This window comes from Mytilus californianus, unplaced genomic scaffold (assembly GCF_021869535.1).
Source record: "Mytilus californianus isolate M0D057914Y unplaced genomic scaffold, xbMytCali1.0.p SCAF_14, whole genome shotgun sequence".
Classification (NCBI taxonomy): Eukaryota; Metazoa; Mollusca; class Bivalvia; order Mytilida; family Mytilidae; genus Mytilus; species Mytilus californianus.
In genome coordinates, this window is record NW_026262626.1 from 9775811 (window position 1) to 9794485 (window position 18675).

An 18675-nucleotide genomic window follows, 5' to 3' on the forward strand; every position below is an offset into this window, starting at 1 on the left:
TCCATTTTTTCGTGAGAATGTTTCAGATTTACCAATAGCTTATATTTAAAACTAGATGTGCAGCGAGAAAAGCTAACAAAACGAAAGCCAGAAGACTACATGGAAACAAAGAATAAAATTATTGATTCTCCATGTGTCTTTTCTGCAAATAAGGGAACATACTTTTTAGTTTAATTATGTGGTTTACTCCTTGTCACATAATAAAACTTACCATTCCTTTAAGTTCCATGCACAGTGATTGACTATGTCTCATGGGGGTACTGCATACAAAGCTGCCAGGCCAAACAATAAAACTTACCATTCCTTTAAGTTCCATGCACAGTGACTGACTATGTCTCATGGGGGTACTGCATACAAAGCTGCCAGGCCAAACAATAAAACTTACCATTCCTTTAAGTTCCATGCACAGTGACTGACTATGTCTCATGGGGGTACTGAATGCAAAGCTGCCAGGCCAAACAATAAAACTTACCATTCCTTTAAGTTCCATGCACAGTGACTGACTATGTCTCATGGGGGTACTGCATACAAAGCTGCCAGGCCAAACAATAAAACTTACCATTCCTTTAAGTTCTATGCACAGTGACTGACTATGTCTCATAGGTGTACTGCATACAAAGCTGCCAGGCCAAACAATAAAACTTACCATTCCTTTAAGTTCCATGCACAGTGACTGACTATGTCTCATGGGGGTGCTGCATACAAAGCTGCCAGCAGCTTTGGAAATTATTTCATCAACACCATCTCCAGATTCTGATGGCATATGACTGAAACTTGAAAACAAATATTCAACATCAAGTTCTTTTTCATGATAGAATCATCAGGGTTTTTAATTGAATGCTATGAATACCTTACAGTGTAGGGGTCCAAAAAGAGTGGCACCATTGTCCCAGTTTAGGGAGAGGGTTGGGCGCCATCTAACATGTTCAACCCTGCCACATTCGGTATGTCCCAAGACAGGAGCCTCTAATTCAGTGGTTGTCGTTTGTTGCTATATATCATATTTGATTTTCGTTCATTGATTTATATAAATCAGGCCGATTGTTTTCTCTTTTGAATTTTTTTACATTTTTCATTACAGGGCCTTTTATAGCTTGATATGTGGTATGAGTTTTGCTCATGGTTGAAGGTCATACAGTGAACTATAGTTGCAACTTTTAGGTCTGGTCTCTGGTGGAGAGTTGTCTCATTTGCAATCATACCACATCTTCTTATTTTTTACTGATTGTTAAAATTTCTCCGTCCTGCCTATGGTGTACTACATACCTCGTAATGTCCTGTTTGGACTGCATCAGTTCAAACTTCACTTCATCATTTTCTTTTTTATACTCCTGAAAAAAGGCACATAAATTGATTTCCTGGTTAAAGACAGAAAATTTTAGTTTTCTAGTATCATTGCTTAGTTGAAAGCCTTTCTCAAAGTATAGAAAAATGAATGGCACCTCATATTCTCTTAACAGAAATGCACGGATGTTTTAACAACAAACTAAACTAGGTGGAACTGTTTTGGTGGACTTAATCATATGTGTCCCCTTTTTCTAATGTATAACATAACAAACACTTTCAAGATATATATCTATTAATGATATGAAGGTGAAGGGGGTAGGACTGTTTACTACAGGTCTAAATAAATGAAGAATGTGTCCATGGGACACAGATGATGACCCCCCTTGCATAAATTTCATAACATTTGAATGAGGCAAACTGTTTCATAACATTTGATTGAGGCAAACTTAAGTAAGAAAACAGACACAAAAATTTCAACATTTTTTTCATTTATAAAGGGGCATAACTCAAGAACAGTAATAAGCATTGTGTATAAGTTTCATAACATTTTGTGGAGGCAAACTAAAGTTAGAAAACAGAAACTAATTTTGGAACATACATAACCCACTACAGGGGGGGGGGGGGGGGGATAAAAATATTGCAGGTTATTTGACATAGAACTGTAACATATGAAAGAGATGGATAAAAAATATACAAGGGAAAAACTTTATATAGATATAAGAAGATGTGGTATGAGTGCCAATGAGACAACTCTCCATCCAAGTCAAAATTTATAAAAGTAAACCATTATAGGTCAAAGTACGGTATCAACACGGAGCCTTGGCTCACAACGAACAGCAAGCTATAAAGGACCCCAAAAATTACTAGTGTAAAACCATTCAAACCGGAAAACCAACAGTCTAATCTATATAAAAAAGAGAAAAGAGAAACACTTATGAACCACACCAACAAACGACAACTACTGAACATCAGATTCCTGACTCCTAAAGCATTGGCATAAAAAAAATGCTTTAAATCTAAAATGACAAAACATTTGTTCAATATTTTCCATCAGACTTAACTTTGATTGTAGCGAGCCTTAATTTAATTGTACATAAAATCTGTTGGTTTGGTTGATTTATTTCTATACTGCAATGAATGCATTTTTTCTTTTATTCTACAAACCTTTAGCTGTACACAGAGATCTTCAAGCTGTTTCTTGAGAGAATTGACTTCTAAATATCTCTGAAATTGATAATTATTTAAAGATATGAAAGAACAGAAACAAGTAAAAATCAAATCAATGCATGATGTACAGTAGCAATTTCTTTTGTTAAACCCATTCTTTAGAAATGCTGCACCTAATATGGAGACATTTTAATCTTTATTGCAGTGTTTATTGATAGTAATAAAGTCTTCCAATCAAGATGCTTTTTAGTCATCTATAAAAAGTGGCCAACAGTTTTTTTTTTTTATTTTCATTTTGCTTCAGTCAAATTAAACAAAAGTTGTTCCTACTCTTTAGTCTTTATAAAACTAACTAGATCTTTGAAGTTTTTATTTCATGGTGTGTCAAGTTCTTTTGAATTTTGAGATGATTTATAATTTTCCTGTTGGGTTGTTTATATAATTTTGTGATAATCAATGTATGGTTTTATTGTTCTCAGCTCTTCATGGGTCAAATTTCAATTGTGACATCAAAATCCCCTGTCATTCTCTGGATTTGCCAGTGTGATGTCATCTGATAGTCAAAAAAACAGATATTGTATTTGGTTGATATTTAGAGCTTCCCATATTGTTTAAACACCTAGACCCCGGTCTATTGTTGGATCCTTTAGATGTGAATTGATTATTTTTATTGTTGGGTTCATTGACATATATGATTTTTTTTCTCTCACTTTTAACCATGACTTTTGAAAGAAAATCCCCCCAACAAACCTTTGCACTGACAAAATATCCAAACAAATTTCCTGTATATAATATATATATATACAATTCCCAAAAGAATCTGTAAGCTATAGTATATATGTTTTGATCTATCTAAATAATCTAAAAATATGTAACTTACTTCATTCAGTTGAATTTCTTGTAAACTTTTCAGATCTCTAGCATGGACCAGCTCATGCTAATAAAACAAATGATAAAGAAATGGATTAGTCGTAAATAATACTTTTTTAAACATCAATCAACTCTTAATATAAACCAAACTTTAAACATAAATTAACCGAAAAACATGAATGCATAAAATATTTGGAAAGAAACAGAAATAACAAATATGTAAACATCAAAGTATATTCTAAAAAAAAAGAAAAAAAGATTAAACTGTGAGCTATTGCTCACTAATTATACCCTTGCTAAAGTATTCGGTTAAGGAAAAAGTTGATGAGTGATGGATGTGACAATGCTACTCAAGGTCAAGCATGCCAAGATGAAGCTTGCTTCCAAATTTCAGAAAGCCTTGATTTGCTGCTTCTGAGAAAAATGTGAAAAAATTCTTACAAAAAAATGTGTCGTAAATTTCATTTTTGGCCATTATGTGTATTAAGAATATATAAGTATTCAGTAAAGAGGAAGCTGATGAGCGATGAATCTGAAAATGCATCACACAGTATAGCATGCTAACATAAAGCTTGAATAACAAAATCTGTAAATTCAGAAATTATTGTGGTGTTTTTTTAATGCAAAAGTATCAGGTTTGATTTTCCTCCCCAAATTTTTGCACTTGTATTAATTAGATTTCAAAATTTTACCAGTAATCAGTAATTTTCAATAATAAATGCACACATTAATTTCTGCATTTACTGTTTCAGGAAGCTCTGATTTGTAGTTCCTGAGTAAAATTTAAAAAAAAAAATTATGAGAAGGACAGATGTTAACCAGTATACCCCCTACGAGTGAAGGTATAAAACAATGCTCCAATATCCAGGGTACTTTTCAGTTAACTATTTTAATACAGTCATAATGAGAACAATAGATGATTGATTTTAGTCTTGAGTCTTTTTCAGGGCACCAAACCTCCCATTTGATTAATTTCTTTTAAAGATATATACAATCATCCAACATTTTATAATTTTATGCCCTAACACATTGTTATGACATCTTTGATCTTACTGATTGGCTGAGAAGCAGCAAATACACATTTTCAATTCTTTGGGTTGACCTGACCAAGGATCAAACCCACAACTTCTACAATCAAGGTGAGCATGCTACCATGAGACCAGCGAGACAGTCATACCAGAAATAGCGCATCCCTTCAAATTAGACAAAATTATATTCTTTTAAAGCCTTTGGACATTGAATTTTAATGAAAGAATAGTATCTTGTTATTTGGCAGGCACCTTTGTCATCAATTTTTTTAACTAATAAGAGAAAAATAAACAGAATCCATAAATTCTTCTTTTCTTTCCCATTTCACAACTCACTAACTTAATCAATGAAAGTTTTTTTGTGAACAGCTTTTTTTTTTAAAATTAATGTAAGAAATTAATTACTTTTCTTTTAATGATCAAATCTTAAAAGTTCTATTGATTTATATTACCTTATACTCTGCTGCTTCTTTATTCAATAATTCTTTCTGGGATGTAAGACTTTCCAACTGTGATGTTAATTCAATTAACTGGAAAAAAAATTGAATTTTAAAGAGCAGTTACAAGACATTTAGAAATTGATATAAACTCTTCAAAGAAATAATTATAGTTCATTATCATTTGTTTCAAAGGGAAAGAAGTAGGTGTGCGTAGGAATTGAATTAATAACTACTCTAAGTAAGTGATATTGGTTTAAAGTTATCAACCCATTGGCATCATCTGGATAATCTTATATGAGGGTCGTAATGGGGGTACCTTCATGACGAATAACGGTAAAAAATCTTGCCAAATGACGTTAACGGTAATTTTTTGGTGCATGACGATAAAATGTACATTATCTTTACGATGATAAAAAAAATTTGACTAGTTTTGATGGTAATGGATAATTATTGAGACCTCTGAGGTAACACGATAAGGATATTTTGATGAATCACAATAAAATTTAAACCCATTTGACGCTAATGGTAGCCGAAAATGACGTTTGACGCCCGACGGTAAAGGGCATTCCTACCCTCTTATACTATGGCCTGAAAATGTCAAGGGATTTATTTTTTTACCATTTTTCTGTGATACACTTTATTCTTTTTCTATTGTTGTATATAGGCAGGGGGGGTTCTAATATATTTTTCAGTAAGTTGTTTTGGAGAACTCTTCTACTTCTATAAGCATAAAAAATGTTTTTCTATGATTCGGTATTAGGTATGTACAAAAATAAAGGTATTTCCCATCCAAGATATATTTAAATGGAATAGGCCTGAAAGAATTGAAACAACATTAAACAAGAATGTGTCCATAGTACACTGATGCCCCACTCGCACTATCATTTTCTATGTTCAGTGGACCATGAAATTGGGGTCAAAACTTTAATTTTGCAATAAAATTAGAAAGATCATATCATATGGAACATGTGTACTAAGTTTCAAGTTGATTTGACTTCAACTTCATCAAAAACTACCTTGAATAAAAACTTCAACCTGAAGCGGGACAGACAGACAGACGGACAAACGGACGCACAGACCGAAAAACATAATGCCCCTAGTTGGGGCATAAAAAAAAATTACAAAACACAAAAGTTTCAACATCAAAATGCTTGACTTTACTCTGAACACTAATTATCATAATTCTTCACCTTTAGCTGAAGGTTAGAACATTGATTTTCATAACTGAGTTTCTCCTTATCTATATGTGTTATCTTAGTTGATAAATCTTTCTTCTTTTCCTGTAATTTTGAGATCGTTGACTTTAATTCTTCATTCTCTGCTATTGTTTCGTGTCTAGAGTCAGCAGTCTGTTGTAAACTGTAAACAGATAGAAGCTTAATAACAATGAAGTTGTACAGGGAAATTTCCTATATGTATTGGTGGTTAAAACTGTAAGAATACTCATTTCAATAGTGTAAATTCTAAAACTGTTGGTCTTTTTTTTTTTGGTCTTGATATTGTCATTCTTCTTTGACTTGTGATGACATTATGATGCCGTCAACATGATGAAATTAAAATATGTGACCAATTTTTCAAAATAGACAAAATAGAAATGAGCAACAGCTTTACCCCAAAAAATATGTTACACTTATTGAAATGTTTATAAAATACATTTTGTAGCATGAACCCATCTTTTTGGGGTAAGCCATTGCTAATATTTAAATAATAATGACAAGGTCTCAAAATGAGGCTATTTCCACAATTATGAACTAAAATCAAGAAATTTGAAGCCATAATGCAAATATGTGAGACAACTTTCAAACTTTGAATGCTGATTTCTGTCACACTGAAGTTTTATGAATACTGGAAGAATGATCATTGGTAGATTTATATTCAATTTTGAATTCAAGGGGCCAAAAAAGTGCCCTTATCATTACAGGTAGCTTTCAATTTTAATCTTAAGATACATACATTTTTGTAAACATGCAAATACATATTTATGTACAGTCGACTCTCGTTATCTCAAAGTCAGCCAGTCCAGAGAAAATATTTCGATATACCCGTAGTTCGACTCAAACAAATACCGGAAGTTTGATAGACCAAGGGACACAACTCCTGCTTAGCTCGGAAAGGCTAAAATAAATCCAGAAGAATATGGGTAGGGGATCGATATTCTGGTCTGAGATTGATGTATCTGTCTGTAATGTGTAATGGTCTTTTATAATTATAATAAAATTATATGATTTTTCGTCTCTTGTTTATTTCTTTGTACAGATACAATTTATTCCGGTGGTTTTCAGCAGAGAGAGTAATTTCCTATCGACCTTAACGTGATTCAAAGGGGACAAAAAATGTTCATTCTCCTATACAAGAGATTTTAGAATATTTAGATCTTTTTATTTTCTTTTATTTCAATCTTTTTCTACAAGAGATTAAAGACACCGATTGAGTAGTTTTGAGTTGATCACTTACTCTTAATCCCTACTTTATGCACAACCTAGCCCATTAATGCATGATTACTTTTAATTGCTTTAAAAAAAAATTTCATAAACTATAACAATGTATCACTAATAGTTTATTGTGGTGATCAAAGATAATCCTGAGTAAACACTCGAGGAAAAGAATGCCATAAATCAATACAGAGGTCAGTGACTGGATATTTAATTACACATGTATTGTCAGATGAACAGTTCAATCCATTTAAACCCCAGAGGTCATGTTTGACATATGTCATTAGTTCGAGATTATAATGCAATGTGAATGCTTTTGTTAACCTTGGGACCGTAAATTTGGTTCGAGTAAACAGAAATTTCAACTCATCAGGAGTCAAAATACATATATTTATATGGAAGAAAGTTAGGGACCAAAGGAAACTTCGACTCATCCGAAATTTCGAGTTAACGAGAGTAACTGTATTTTTAAGAAAGGTATAAGTTTATGAATATATGTTGACAATTAATTTTTTTTTATAAACTCCACCTTAGAATTTTCATTGTTGTGGAAAGGATTTCCCTGTCTGCCCTTCTTCTCATGCCTCAAAATGCCTACCCCATAAGTTTTTTACTCGCTATTTTGCAATGAATCATATACTAAAGGCAAAAATACAAATTCTACCTACCTACCCTAATATTCTAAGAGGAAACCCTAAACACAAATTATTTGTTTGGCCATATTTCAGTGATCTGGCCAATAAAAAAGTCAATAACTCTAAAATAAAATTTTGAATCATCACCAAAAAGTGTACAGATCTTTAGATTAATATAATTAAGAAGTGTGTAAAGTTTTAAGCAATTATCATAAATCGTTTTTTTAAAATACAGCGCGACATGTGAAAACACTCTCCCCCCCTTTTTTTTTTACAAAAAACTCAATAACTCTAAAATAAAATTTTGAATCATCACCAAAAAGTATACAGATCTTTAAATTAATATAACTGAGAAGTGTGTAAAGTTTTAAGCAATAATCATAAATCGTTTTTGAGATACCGTGCGACATGTGAAAAAAACACCCCCCAGTTTTAATTACAAAGTCCTGTAACTCAAAAAGTTTTAATCTTATTCTCACCAAAAAGTATACAGATTGTTTGACCATCATAAGAAACAATTATGTTAAGTTTCATGAAATTTGGATAAGTCGTTCTCAAGTTACGGTGCGACATGTGAATGCCGGACAGACAGATAGACGGACAGACAGACAGACGGAGGCCGGACATTTGTATACCATAATACGTGGCGTCAAAATTTTGACGGGCGTATAAAAATAGGTAAGTTGCATGGTCCAAAAAAATTGAGGCCAGTAGGTTGAAATGTTTTTGTTTGCCTACTTGCATTGTGTTCTTTGAACAATTGTTTGAATATTTTTAAGTGTGAAACTGTCATGAACATTTCAAATCAGGTTTATGGTTACATTTCATCATATGAACTACTAGCACACAAGTTGCAATTTTTATATAAGCCAGCCATTTGTTTGTTATCCTTCACAGTTGCAAATAGCCAAAAGTGCTTTTACAAATAGCGCTAATTCCATCCCTGACAATTTTGGGATATGCTAAAGGAAGAGCTTTTTCTCTGATCAAAGCAAAAATTGCAGATTTTTTTTTGTATAAAAAATTAGGAATGGAGCCTATAGATTAGGGACTGTCATGCAATCAGGATCACACCTATTTTGTTTTGGTCTTATCTTAAACAAAGCAGCATTTCACAGACAAAAAAACAATGCTCAATTTCACTTTAATATGTTACACACACCTTTTAACCTTTTTGTGTAATTTATCGATTTCAACTTGATTTGTGGTAACAATATCCTCTTGCACATCAATCTGTTGTCTTAGCTTTGTGTTTTCCTCTGTTAGTTTTCTGTTCTGATGTTGAAGGTCTTCTATAGTATTCTGTTGATCAACAGGGTCACTGAAAAATATTAAACAATCTTTAATTTTCATTTATTCTTTACTGCCACACTAATCAGACAAACTCACAATGCCTGCAAACACTAAGATTTTGTATGTGTCTGTCCTAAGTCAGCAGCCTGTAATTTAGTGGTTGTCACTTGTTGATGTATATCATATTTATTTTTTTTGTTTATTATTTTGTACATAAATCAGGACATGAGTTTTCATGTTTTAATTGTTATATGTTTGTCATTTTGGGGTCTTTATAGATTACTATGCGGTATGGGTTTTGCTCATTATTGAAGACTGTACATCGACCTATTGTTGTTAATTTCTACATCATTGGCTTTTTGGTGGAGATTTGTCTCATTTGGCAATCATACCACATCCTCTATTTCTATATAAAAGCCTACATGTCATCTCTGTGAAGTAATAATCCATGAATATGTCAACATTTTCTACGTTTGAAACAAAGTAGCTGTAGGAAATCTTTATCAACAATTAGCAAAGACTACATCAGTAATCACATTATGTTAAATGAAAGATGAAACCTTTTGATAAATCATTTATTTCTTCTATTTGAAAATGTTGCAAATATAAGGTGTAATTATGCATCTAAAATGCTTCCTTCATAGTTATCACTCTTATTGGTCTGGTGGTACCAATCTTGTTTTGAGTATGGGAAATCATGGGTTTAAACCCCAGCTTGGTCAAAGCAAAGACTTAAAAAATTAGTATCTTCTGCTTCTTTATCAAGCACATGGATTTTAGGAGTAGGGGCAAAAACTGATCTTATCTGTAGTTTCGGAGAAAAAATGTGACCAAAATTTCATGGGAGGAACAGGCAGTCATGTAGCGGTAAATCAGTACAATGCATATCTGCCTCCTTTGGTACAAATGTATTAAAAATATCAGTATCAAAATTAAATTCTCAATTTATAATCATCTTTAAATGCTTTTTATGATAATTTTGAACATACTACAATATTACAACTGAGGTCTAAATTAAAACATATTTTCAATTTGCTGAATAGGCACAACCTTCACAAGAAAAACAAGTGAAACTGTGAGCTACTGCTCACTGATGATACCCCCGCCCAAATACTTGACGGTAAACTGGAAGTTGTTAAGTGATGAAACTGAAAACACATCACACGGTATAGCTGACTAATATAAACCCTGAAACCAAATTTCAGAAATCCTTGTAATGTAGTTCCTGAGGAAGATACAACGAAAAATATACATGGGACGGACGGACGGATGGACGGACGGATGGACGGAGGTAAAACAGTATTCCCCCACTTTTTTAAAGTGAGGGTATAATAATAAAGTGGGGGTATAATAAAAAGCAGATATCAGTCTGATCATATTTTTACAGCATGATCACTATAAAACTTAGCAACAAGAAATTTTCTGCAGATGATAATATATTCCAGGGAATAACATAGATAGGTCAAGGCAAATCAACTGGTTCCAGTTATTCATAAACAGGACTGGTTCACTGTAAAAGTACTGGTATGTTACAACTTTTACATCATGCCTTCAAATTTTCCATTCATGCCTTCAACTTTTCCTTTATTTGAAACTAACATTTCACAAGTACAATGAGGTTTTAAAAGGTCTCTGTGGAAAAGGATTATTGTATGGTTAGCATTGTTTGCCTCAGGGCCTTTTAGCATCATGGTAATGTGATGCTATCTGAAATGATTTTCTTGTAGATTGTGCTATGAATATGATGCTATAAAGTCCAGGAACAAGATAGTTTTTCAAGCTTAACTGTTAACCAGGAGGCTATACGAAAGGAGAAGGTCCGATAAGGGCTAGTTTTGGCATTATTTTCGAAGAACATCTAATGAAAGATTTTTGACATTTTTTAAACACTTAGTGTCTACTTCAGTCGATTTAATTAGTTTGTGTAAAAGATTTGAACTGATTAGGTCATTTAAGGCGCCAAAATTCAAGCTTAAACGTTAAAAATCTATCAAATATGCCATAAAACATCACTTTTCAGATGGTTTTTGTCTCAAATGGAAGTGGCCACATTCGTGTTCAGTCTCAACCTTTATATATGTTATGTATTATCATCAAATACAACATATATTTAAATATTAAGTCTGAACACAACTGCCACTTCCATTTTAGACAAAAACCATCTTAAAATTAGCGCAAATGCTAAAATTGTGAAGATTTAAGTAATTTTGCATGAATTTATGATGTTAGATCCTGATGCATGTGCATTGTATTGACAAATTGGCCCATATTTATGGAACAAAAGTATTCTACTTTCCAATAAATAGCTAAAAGTTTACATTTCAACAAATTTGTAAAACTGCTATATTTTGGGGCCAAAAAAGGGGTCTTACCGGGCCTACTCCTTTGAGGAGAGAAAACTGTCAGACTATCAACATACACAATTTACTAATCAGAATCAAAATAAAGAAAATGCTAGTCCCATGTGTCAGGGTAGGGAGAAACCTAATGGACATCTCACTTAAATTGTGACAGATACTTTTAATGGAATTCCCTTTATTTTATTAGAAAGGAGTATTATTGTTGATTCATTATTAATTATTCATGGAATACCAATATTTGTTGATTCATTATTAATTATTCATGGGATACCAATATTTGTTGATTCATTATCAATTATTAATGGGATACCAATATTTGTTGATTCATTATTAATTATTCATGGGATACCAATATTTGTTGATTCATTATTAATTATTCACCAATATTTGTTGATTCATTATTAATTATTCATGGGATACCAATATTTGTTGATTCATCATTAATTATTCGTGGGATAGCAATATTTGTTGATTCATTATTAATTATTCATGGGATACCAATATTTGTTGATTTCATGGGTAAAGGTGAACCAAAAATTTAATTGTTCAATGAAGTAGAAAATTTCTATCAGCTTATAATTATAAGCAGACTTTTATTTGGCCAAACCCTGAAATAAAATATCCCCATAATAAAATTTTCCTCAAACCACAAAAATAAATGAATCCACAGTAATAATCTAAACATGACTGTCAAAAAAAAAACAAAGAAAGAAAATACCCATTTAAATATTTTTTATTCTCTCTATTAGAAAAAAATAAATGGAGAATGTGTCGATGGGCCACAGACGCTTGTAAATATGCATGAGTCATCTTCCACATACAGATGCAGGATTCACGTTATTAAGACCGTTTTTTGTGATTATAAGCATTGTGTATAAGATTCATAAGATTTGGTTGAGGCAAACTAAAGTTAGAGAATGAAAAGGACAGATTTAGCAATTTTTTCATTTATAAAGGGGCATAACTCAAGAACGGTAAAAGTGATGCCACCAAATTTCAAACTTGATCTGTGTTTTGTGGTAATAAGCATTGTGTATAAGTTTTATAACATTTGGTTGAGGCAAACTTAAGTTAGAGAATGGAAACGAAAAATTCAGCAATTTTTATGTTTATATTTGATTTTTAATTTTTGGTGTTTTAACGCCACTTTTAAGCACCGCTTTTGGGCTATTTTGTGGCGGCCAGTTTTTATTGGTGGAGGAAGCCGTAGTGCCCGGAGAAAACCACCGTCCTTTGATAGGAAAACTGACAATCCTAGTCAATTAAGATTGGAGTAGAGTGCACTTGCACGAGGGGGGTTCGAACTCACAATCTCAGTGTTGACCGACTAGTGATTACAGTAGTAACTACTTAGACCACTCAGCCACCGAGGCCCCTTTTATGTTTATAAAATGCATAACTCAAGTTAGAGAACAGAAACCAATTTTGGACTTTCGGGATGGACGGACAAGGGTAACATTTAATGCTCCAAAAGCCTAGCGGTGGGGGCATAAAAAGGTACTGTAAAATGCCAAGCCCCTTCAAAATTCAAAATGATATTTAGCTTTATGCATACTGTAAATTCCTGTACTTATTTTTGTGATTTTTTTAAAAGAGGACAAAAAGTGAGATTAATTACATATTGCCATTTTCTGAAAATCTGCATACAGATATGTGTATCAGATATTAGATTGTGAGGACCTTTTCTTGCGATACTCACCTAGTCACATTATTCGCAATAATAAAAATCTTGCAATCATTTCTGAACTTAAAGTATTTAAAAAGTAATTAACTTACAAATCTGTTCCAAATGTATCAACAATTGACGAATCCATGTTATGTCCTCTTAAAATCAAAATATCTATAAAAAGAAACAAAACTAAGATTAATTTAGGATAATTAGATGGCAATTTGCATGGTTTTATATATAATTAGTTCATTGACCTGATGCCAAATTCAATACACAACATCTAAGTATAGGCATGTAGAGAATTTGTACTGTAAATGGATTTTATGTTTGTTTAAAATTGTATACTTGACCAAGTATGATTATAAGGTGATGTTGGGTATATATCAATGAGAATGAAACCAAACAATACAATTAACTAGAAAAAAACATCTAGAGATCAAGAGACTTTAACAACAGATAAAGTGTCTATCATCATGATCATGTCTATAATTTGTATACTCGATTTAGTATGTAATATAAGGTGATGTTGGGTACATGTAGATATCAATGAGAATGAAACCAAACAATTAACTAGAAAAAAAAAACATTTAGAGATCAACAGTCTTTAACAACAGATAAGGTTCTGTCATTTCTGAACCATATATGTAAAGAGTCTAGAAAATTTGTGAATAAGTTTACCACAATAACAAAGATCTGACATCGCAATTAAATTCTTTCAGAGAATGTACTACTTAAGTTTAAGATAAGATACTGTAAATTCAGAAATTATTGTGTGCATTTATTATCCCAATTTCGACATGACACAACAAAATGTGAGCTTAATTAGTGAGATTTCAGGAAAATCTGCATACAGATATATGTATCAGATATAAGAATGTGAGTTTTGATTTTTGCGATACTCATTCCGTCAGATTATCCACCTTAATAAAATCCTCACAATAATTTCTGAATTTACAGTACGTAAAGAGTAAATTTTGGGACTGTTTACCAACATACCAAAGATCTGACATCACAAATAAATTCTTAAAGAGAATGTACTACTTAAGCTTAAGACTATATAGTTTTAATTAAAATTTCGGAAAAAGTAGATAGCTCTGTTTTCCAAAGTAATAGGCAATTTTGTAATATTCAACTAAAATGTCTAAAGAGGCCAAATTATAAATCACTGGGAAGGTTTAGGGATTCCTGTTTACAATTGCCGATTACCCAAGAAGAGTTTAGGCGTAATTCCTACATATCCAGTTAAATCTGACCTGAAAAGATTTTAAACATTTATCTGGTCTTTATATATATATGCAGCCCACTATTAAAAATAATTTCTGTTTGATTTCAATTACAAGGGTCATAAATAATGTAAATGTTGGGTTTCTGAAACAATTCTGAAAATTGTCCATTTCACTAGAAAGAAAATGAAAAAAAAAAAACTTATGTTGACAAAATACAATTGAAAAGGACACTGGAAAGAATAGTCTGTATTCCATGTATTCTATGTATAAGATATGGATATCAAAATGAAATAAAACATAGATAAAATGGATTGCTGCATGACAATGCTGAGGCTGAATTTATCGTGCTGAATGAAGAACTATGACAAAAATTCTCATGAAACAATGCCAAAAGTGAGAAAATATTGAAACGTCATCTATACATACAAATAATGAAAACACTCATGCAGGAAATATTAATTTCATTCTAATTCTCTTTGTTCAACCAAATGAGATTACAATTATACTTGTCTGCACAGCAAAAAGGCTTTCATTTAGCTTTCTTGGGAGCATTGCATTTCAGATTTTTTTTTGTACAGCACAGATATCATAACTATGACCCACATAATTCTGACAGTCCAAATACCATAATATTAAAGCACAATCAAAATTTTCTATAAAAAAGCAAATTTTAGCTTTTGTACAAGCTGATGCTAGCTAGCTACACTCACATTACCAACAATTGCCTTTTACAATGTCACCTTGAGAAGTGAAAATTAATACATATAAAATAAAATACCCTATGAAACTACATTGTACTTAAACAGAAAATTTTAAATTGTCACATTATTAGTTCTTATTTGCTATAAAAACACAAAACTTTCAGTATTCTTAATTCAAGACGACGACTCAGTTATACAGCATGAATAAATCTTGACAATCCAAATTGTGTCCTATCATGCCTAATATAAATATACTAATTTGAAAGAAAATGAAAACAATAAACTGAATATTTATAAACCCCTCCCCTCAAAAAACCCAGTTGTAGTGTAAATGAAAACTCTTACCAGCTTTTCAAAATGCCATTTACATTGGATAAACTTCAACAAACTTTTTTTATTAAAGTTTATTTAATCGCCCAGGTACTGTACAGAACAATACCTTATTAACATTGTTAGCACTTGATGAAGTATTGGTAAATAAAACTTTATCATTATCAAATGCCATTAATAAATCAATACAGAGACAGATGCTGCAACTAAAAATATCTTTCTCACCTTTTGATAAACACATAGGACCATTTGACCTTCTTTCCAAAGCATCTTCTTGGTTAGATTCATTCCCACTTAAAAAAGACAAAAACAACTTGACATGGAATTATTGGAATGAAAAGGCTATTTTAACATTCTGTTATTAAATATTGAATGTCAAAACTCATATGTATAATTACTTGATACTGTTCTAGATGAACAAACCCTGAAATCAATCTCAATACTTTTTTTTAACTTGGACAATCATATCTTAAACTTCACATAGATTTGCTATCTACCATAACAGTTATACAAAGAAACCATGGCATCTACAGGAGGATGAAGATAACACATCAGTATAATAATATGTGTATAAAATTGATTGATTGTGATTTAAAGTCAGCAGTCTCATAGCTAATGACAAAGGGAGAATGCTTTTTATTTTTTCAAATAACAAGAAAAAAATATATAATACAAGTAGAGTTAATTGCTATTTTTCAAGTAGATTTTTAAACATGCTACCAAATGTTTCAAATAGAAGATTTTCCATGATTTTCATCTTTTTGAAATTTTCAGGTATACCAATGGTCTAAATTAACCGAATTTAACACCAGGCTTTTTCCAGTTTTGGAAGATTGAAATATTACGTTAACATTTTAGGATGAAAGTCTGACAAACATGAACTGAAACATTGAACCTAGCATAATCAGTCACAACATTAAAATTTGAATTCATTTAAGGATACAAAGCAGAGCAAAACTTCTGGTAAAAGGTAGTTCTGGCTTGTTATAATTGACATTTGAAAATTGAGAACAGGCAAAAACTAAAACATATTACAGTATAGTTAACATGGCTAATGATATCGTTTATTCTCTATTATATATAAACATAAACTGTATTTAATGATATAAAGTACACCTGTCTGTATGAATTTGACAGAATTTTATAAAACTAATCCATTAAATATCATAGTATACATATCTACGATCACTTTAACATAGTTAAACTTTATCAAGTAGAAAACGATTTTTTCATATCCATCATAAGATTTAATTTTTGTGAGATAAATTTCACAGGTGCAATAAAAGGTAAAACAAATGTAGGGAAATAGCTGCATTTATTTATGCCCTTGAATCAATAGAATGTTGATAATCAACATGTTTATCAGCTATAGACCAAAAGAGGTAAGTATATAATGTATATAGACTTTTGTATATAGAAATTTAGACATCAATTAAATATGTACATAAAGAAACTGATATCAAAATGGTGTCAAGGTCCTGCATAACTGAAAAAAGCTACAATCACCCAATTAAAAACAAGCTTGAAAGTGGGTCTCATTGGGGTCTAAGGGAAGTCAAATTATTTTGCGTGAAAACAGGAAACGCAGTCGGTGGGATAAGTGAAATTACAAGCGCTATCATTACAATAAGCGGGATACGGGATTCTGACAAACCAATAAGTGGAATCCGAGATCAGACCCCCTTGAAAATGATGAATTTTAAAGCAATGTGGATCCATCAATTTTCATGCATTTAGGAAAAATTGCTTTTCATGCATATTTGATCTCAAGTTTGCATACAGTCCTACGGAAACTTCGTACTTTGCTGAACAATTAAATTTGTAGTTCACATGTAATTATAAAATCCAACAAATATAAATAAATCCACAGTAGGGTATTTCTATAATAAACAAGAGGCTCTCCAGAGCCTGAATTGCTCACCTGGAATTTTTTGCTTAAATCTTTCATCAATGATTATTTTTGCTTTTCAATATATATTAATGAATGGCTTAAAACTTCCATTGAAATGTTCTTTGTATCTGTCACATTTTCTTCAAAATCAAAGAAATGCATTTTACCCCTATGTTTCATTTTAGCCATAGTGGCTATGTTTCTTGACGTACAAGAAAATAAAATATACAATTTATACTACATACTCTGAAACTCATTCAGCCCAAGTTTGGCTGAAATTGATTCAGCAGTTTCAAAGGAGAAGATTTTTTAAAGTAAGCAAACTAAATGAACAAATTGTGAAAAATTGATTTTAAAGGGCAATAACTCCTTAAGGGGACAATTGACAATTTTGGTCATATGAACTTATTTGTAGATCTTACTTTGTTGAACATTTTTGCTGTTTACAGTTTATCTTTATCATCAATAATATTCAAGATAATATCCAAAATCTGCAAAATTTCCTTAAAATTACCAATTAAGTGGCAGCAATCCAACAATGGGTTGTTAGATTCATCTGAAAATTTCAGAACTGACAGAGCCTAATAAACATTTTTACTTCTCATCAGATTAGCTCTAAATTCTTTGGTTTTTGAGATATAAGCCAAAAAATGCATTTTACCCCTACGTTCTATTTTTATGTTTTTTTACGAAACAGAAAATAAAACACAAACTTTTTTCTAGATACCCTTAGAATCATTCAGCTTAAGTTTGGTTGGAATTGGTTCAGTAGTTTCAGAGAAGATTTTTTAAAGTTAGAAAACATGATAAACAAATTGTGTAAAATTGTCCTTAAAGGACAATAACTACTTAAGGGGTCAATTGACAATTTTGATCATCGAACTTATTTGTAGATCTTACCTTGCTGAACATTTTTGCTGTTCACAGTTTATCTTTATCATTAATAATATTCAAGATAATAACCCAAAACTGCAAAATTTCCTTAAAATTACCAATTTAGTGGCAGCAACCCAACAATGGGTTATCAGAATCAACTGAACATTTCAGGGCTGATAGAACTTCACCTAATGAACACTTTAACCCCATGTCAGATTTGCTCTAAATGCTTTGGTTTTTGAGATATAAGCCAAAAATTGCATTTTACCCCTATGTTCTATTTTTAGCCATGGCGGCCATGTTATTTGACGAAACAGTAAATAAAACACAAACTTTATTCTAGATACCCCAAGCATCATTCAGCTTAAGTTTGGTTGGAATTGGTTCAGTATTTTCAGAGGGGAAGATGTTTGAAATAGTTTACACCAGACAGACGACGACAGACGACAACGGATGCCAAGTGATGGCAA

At 31.7% G+C, this 18675-nt stretch overlaps 1 protein-coding gene across 1 annotated transcript in view; it reads right to left on the reverse strand.

The window, feature by feature from the left end:
- The window catches only part of LOC127724888 (uncharacterized), a 68217-nt gene that overhangs the window by 43168 nt on the left and 6374 nt on the right, over window positions 1-18675 (reverse strand). Inside the window, exons 2-10 of the mRNA XM_052231891.1 lie at window positions 15664-15731; window positions 13289-13352; window positions 9022-9180; window positions 5983-6151; window positions 4805-4882; window positions 3335-3391; window positions 2452-2511; window positions 1267-1331; window positions 647-773 (exon numbers count right to left, since the gene is read on the reverse strand). Coding sequence (XP_052087851.1) covers window positions 647-773; window positions 1267-1331; window positions 2452-2511; window positions 3335-3391; window positions 4805-4882; window positions 5983-6151; window positions 9022-9180; window positions 13289-13352; window positions 15664-15731 — 847 coding nt within the window. The remainder of the gene's footprint in view (window positions 1-646; window positions 774-1266; window positions 1332-2451; window positions 2512-3334; window positions 3392-4804; window positions 4883-5982; window positions 6152-9021; window positions 9181-13288; window positions 13353-15663; window positions 15732-18675) is intronic.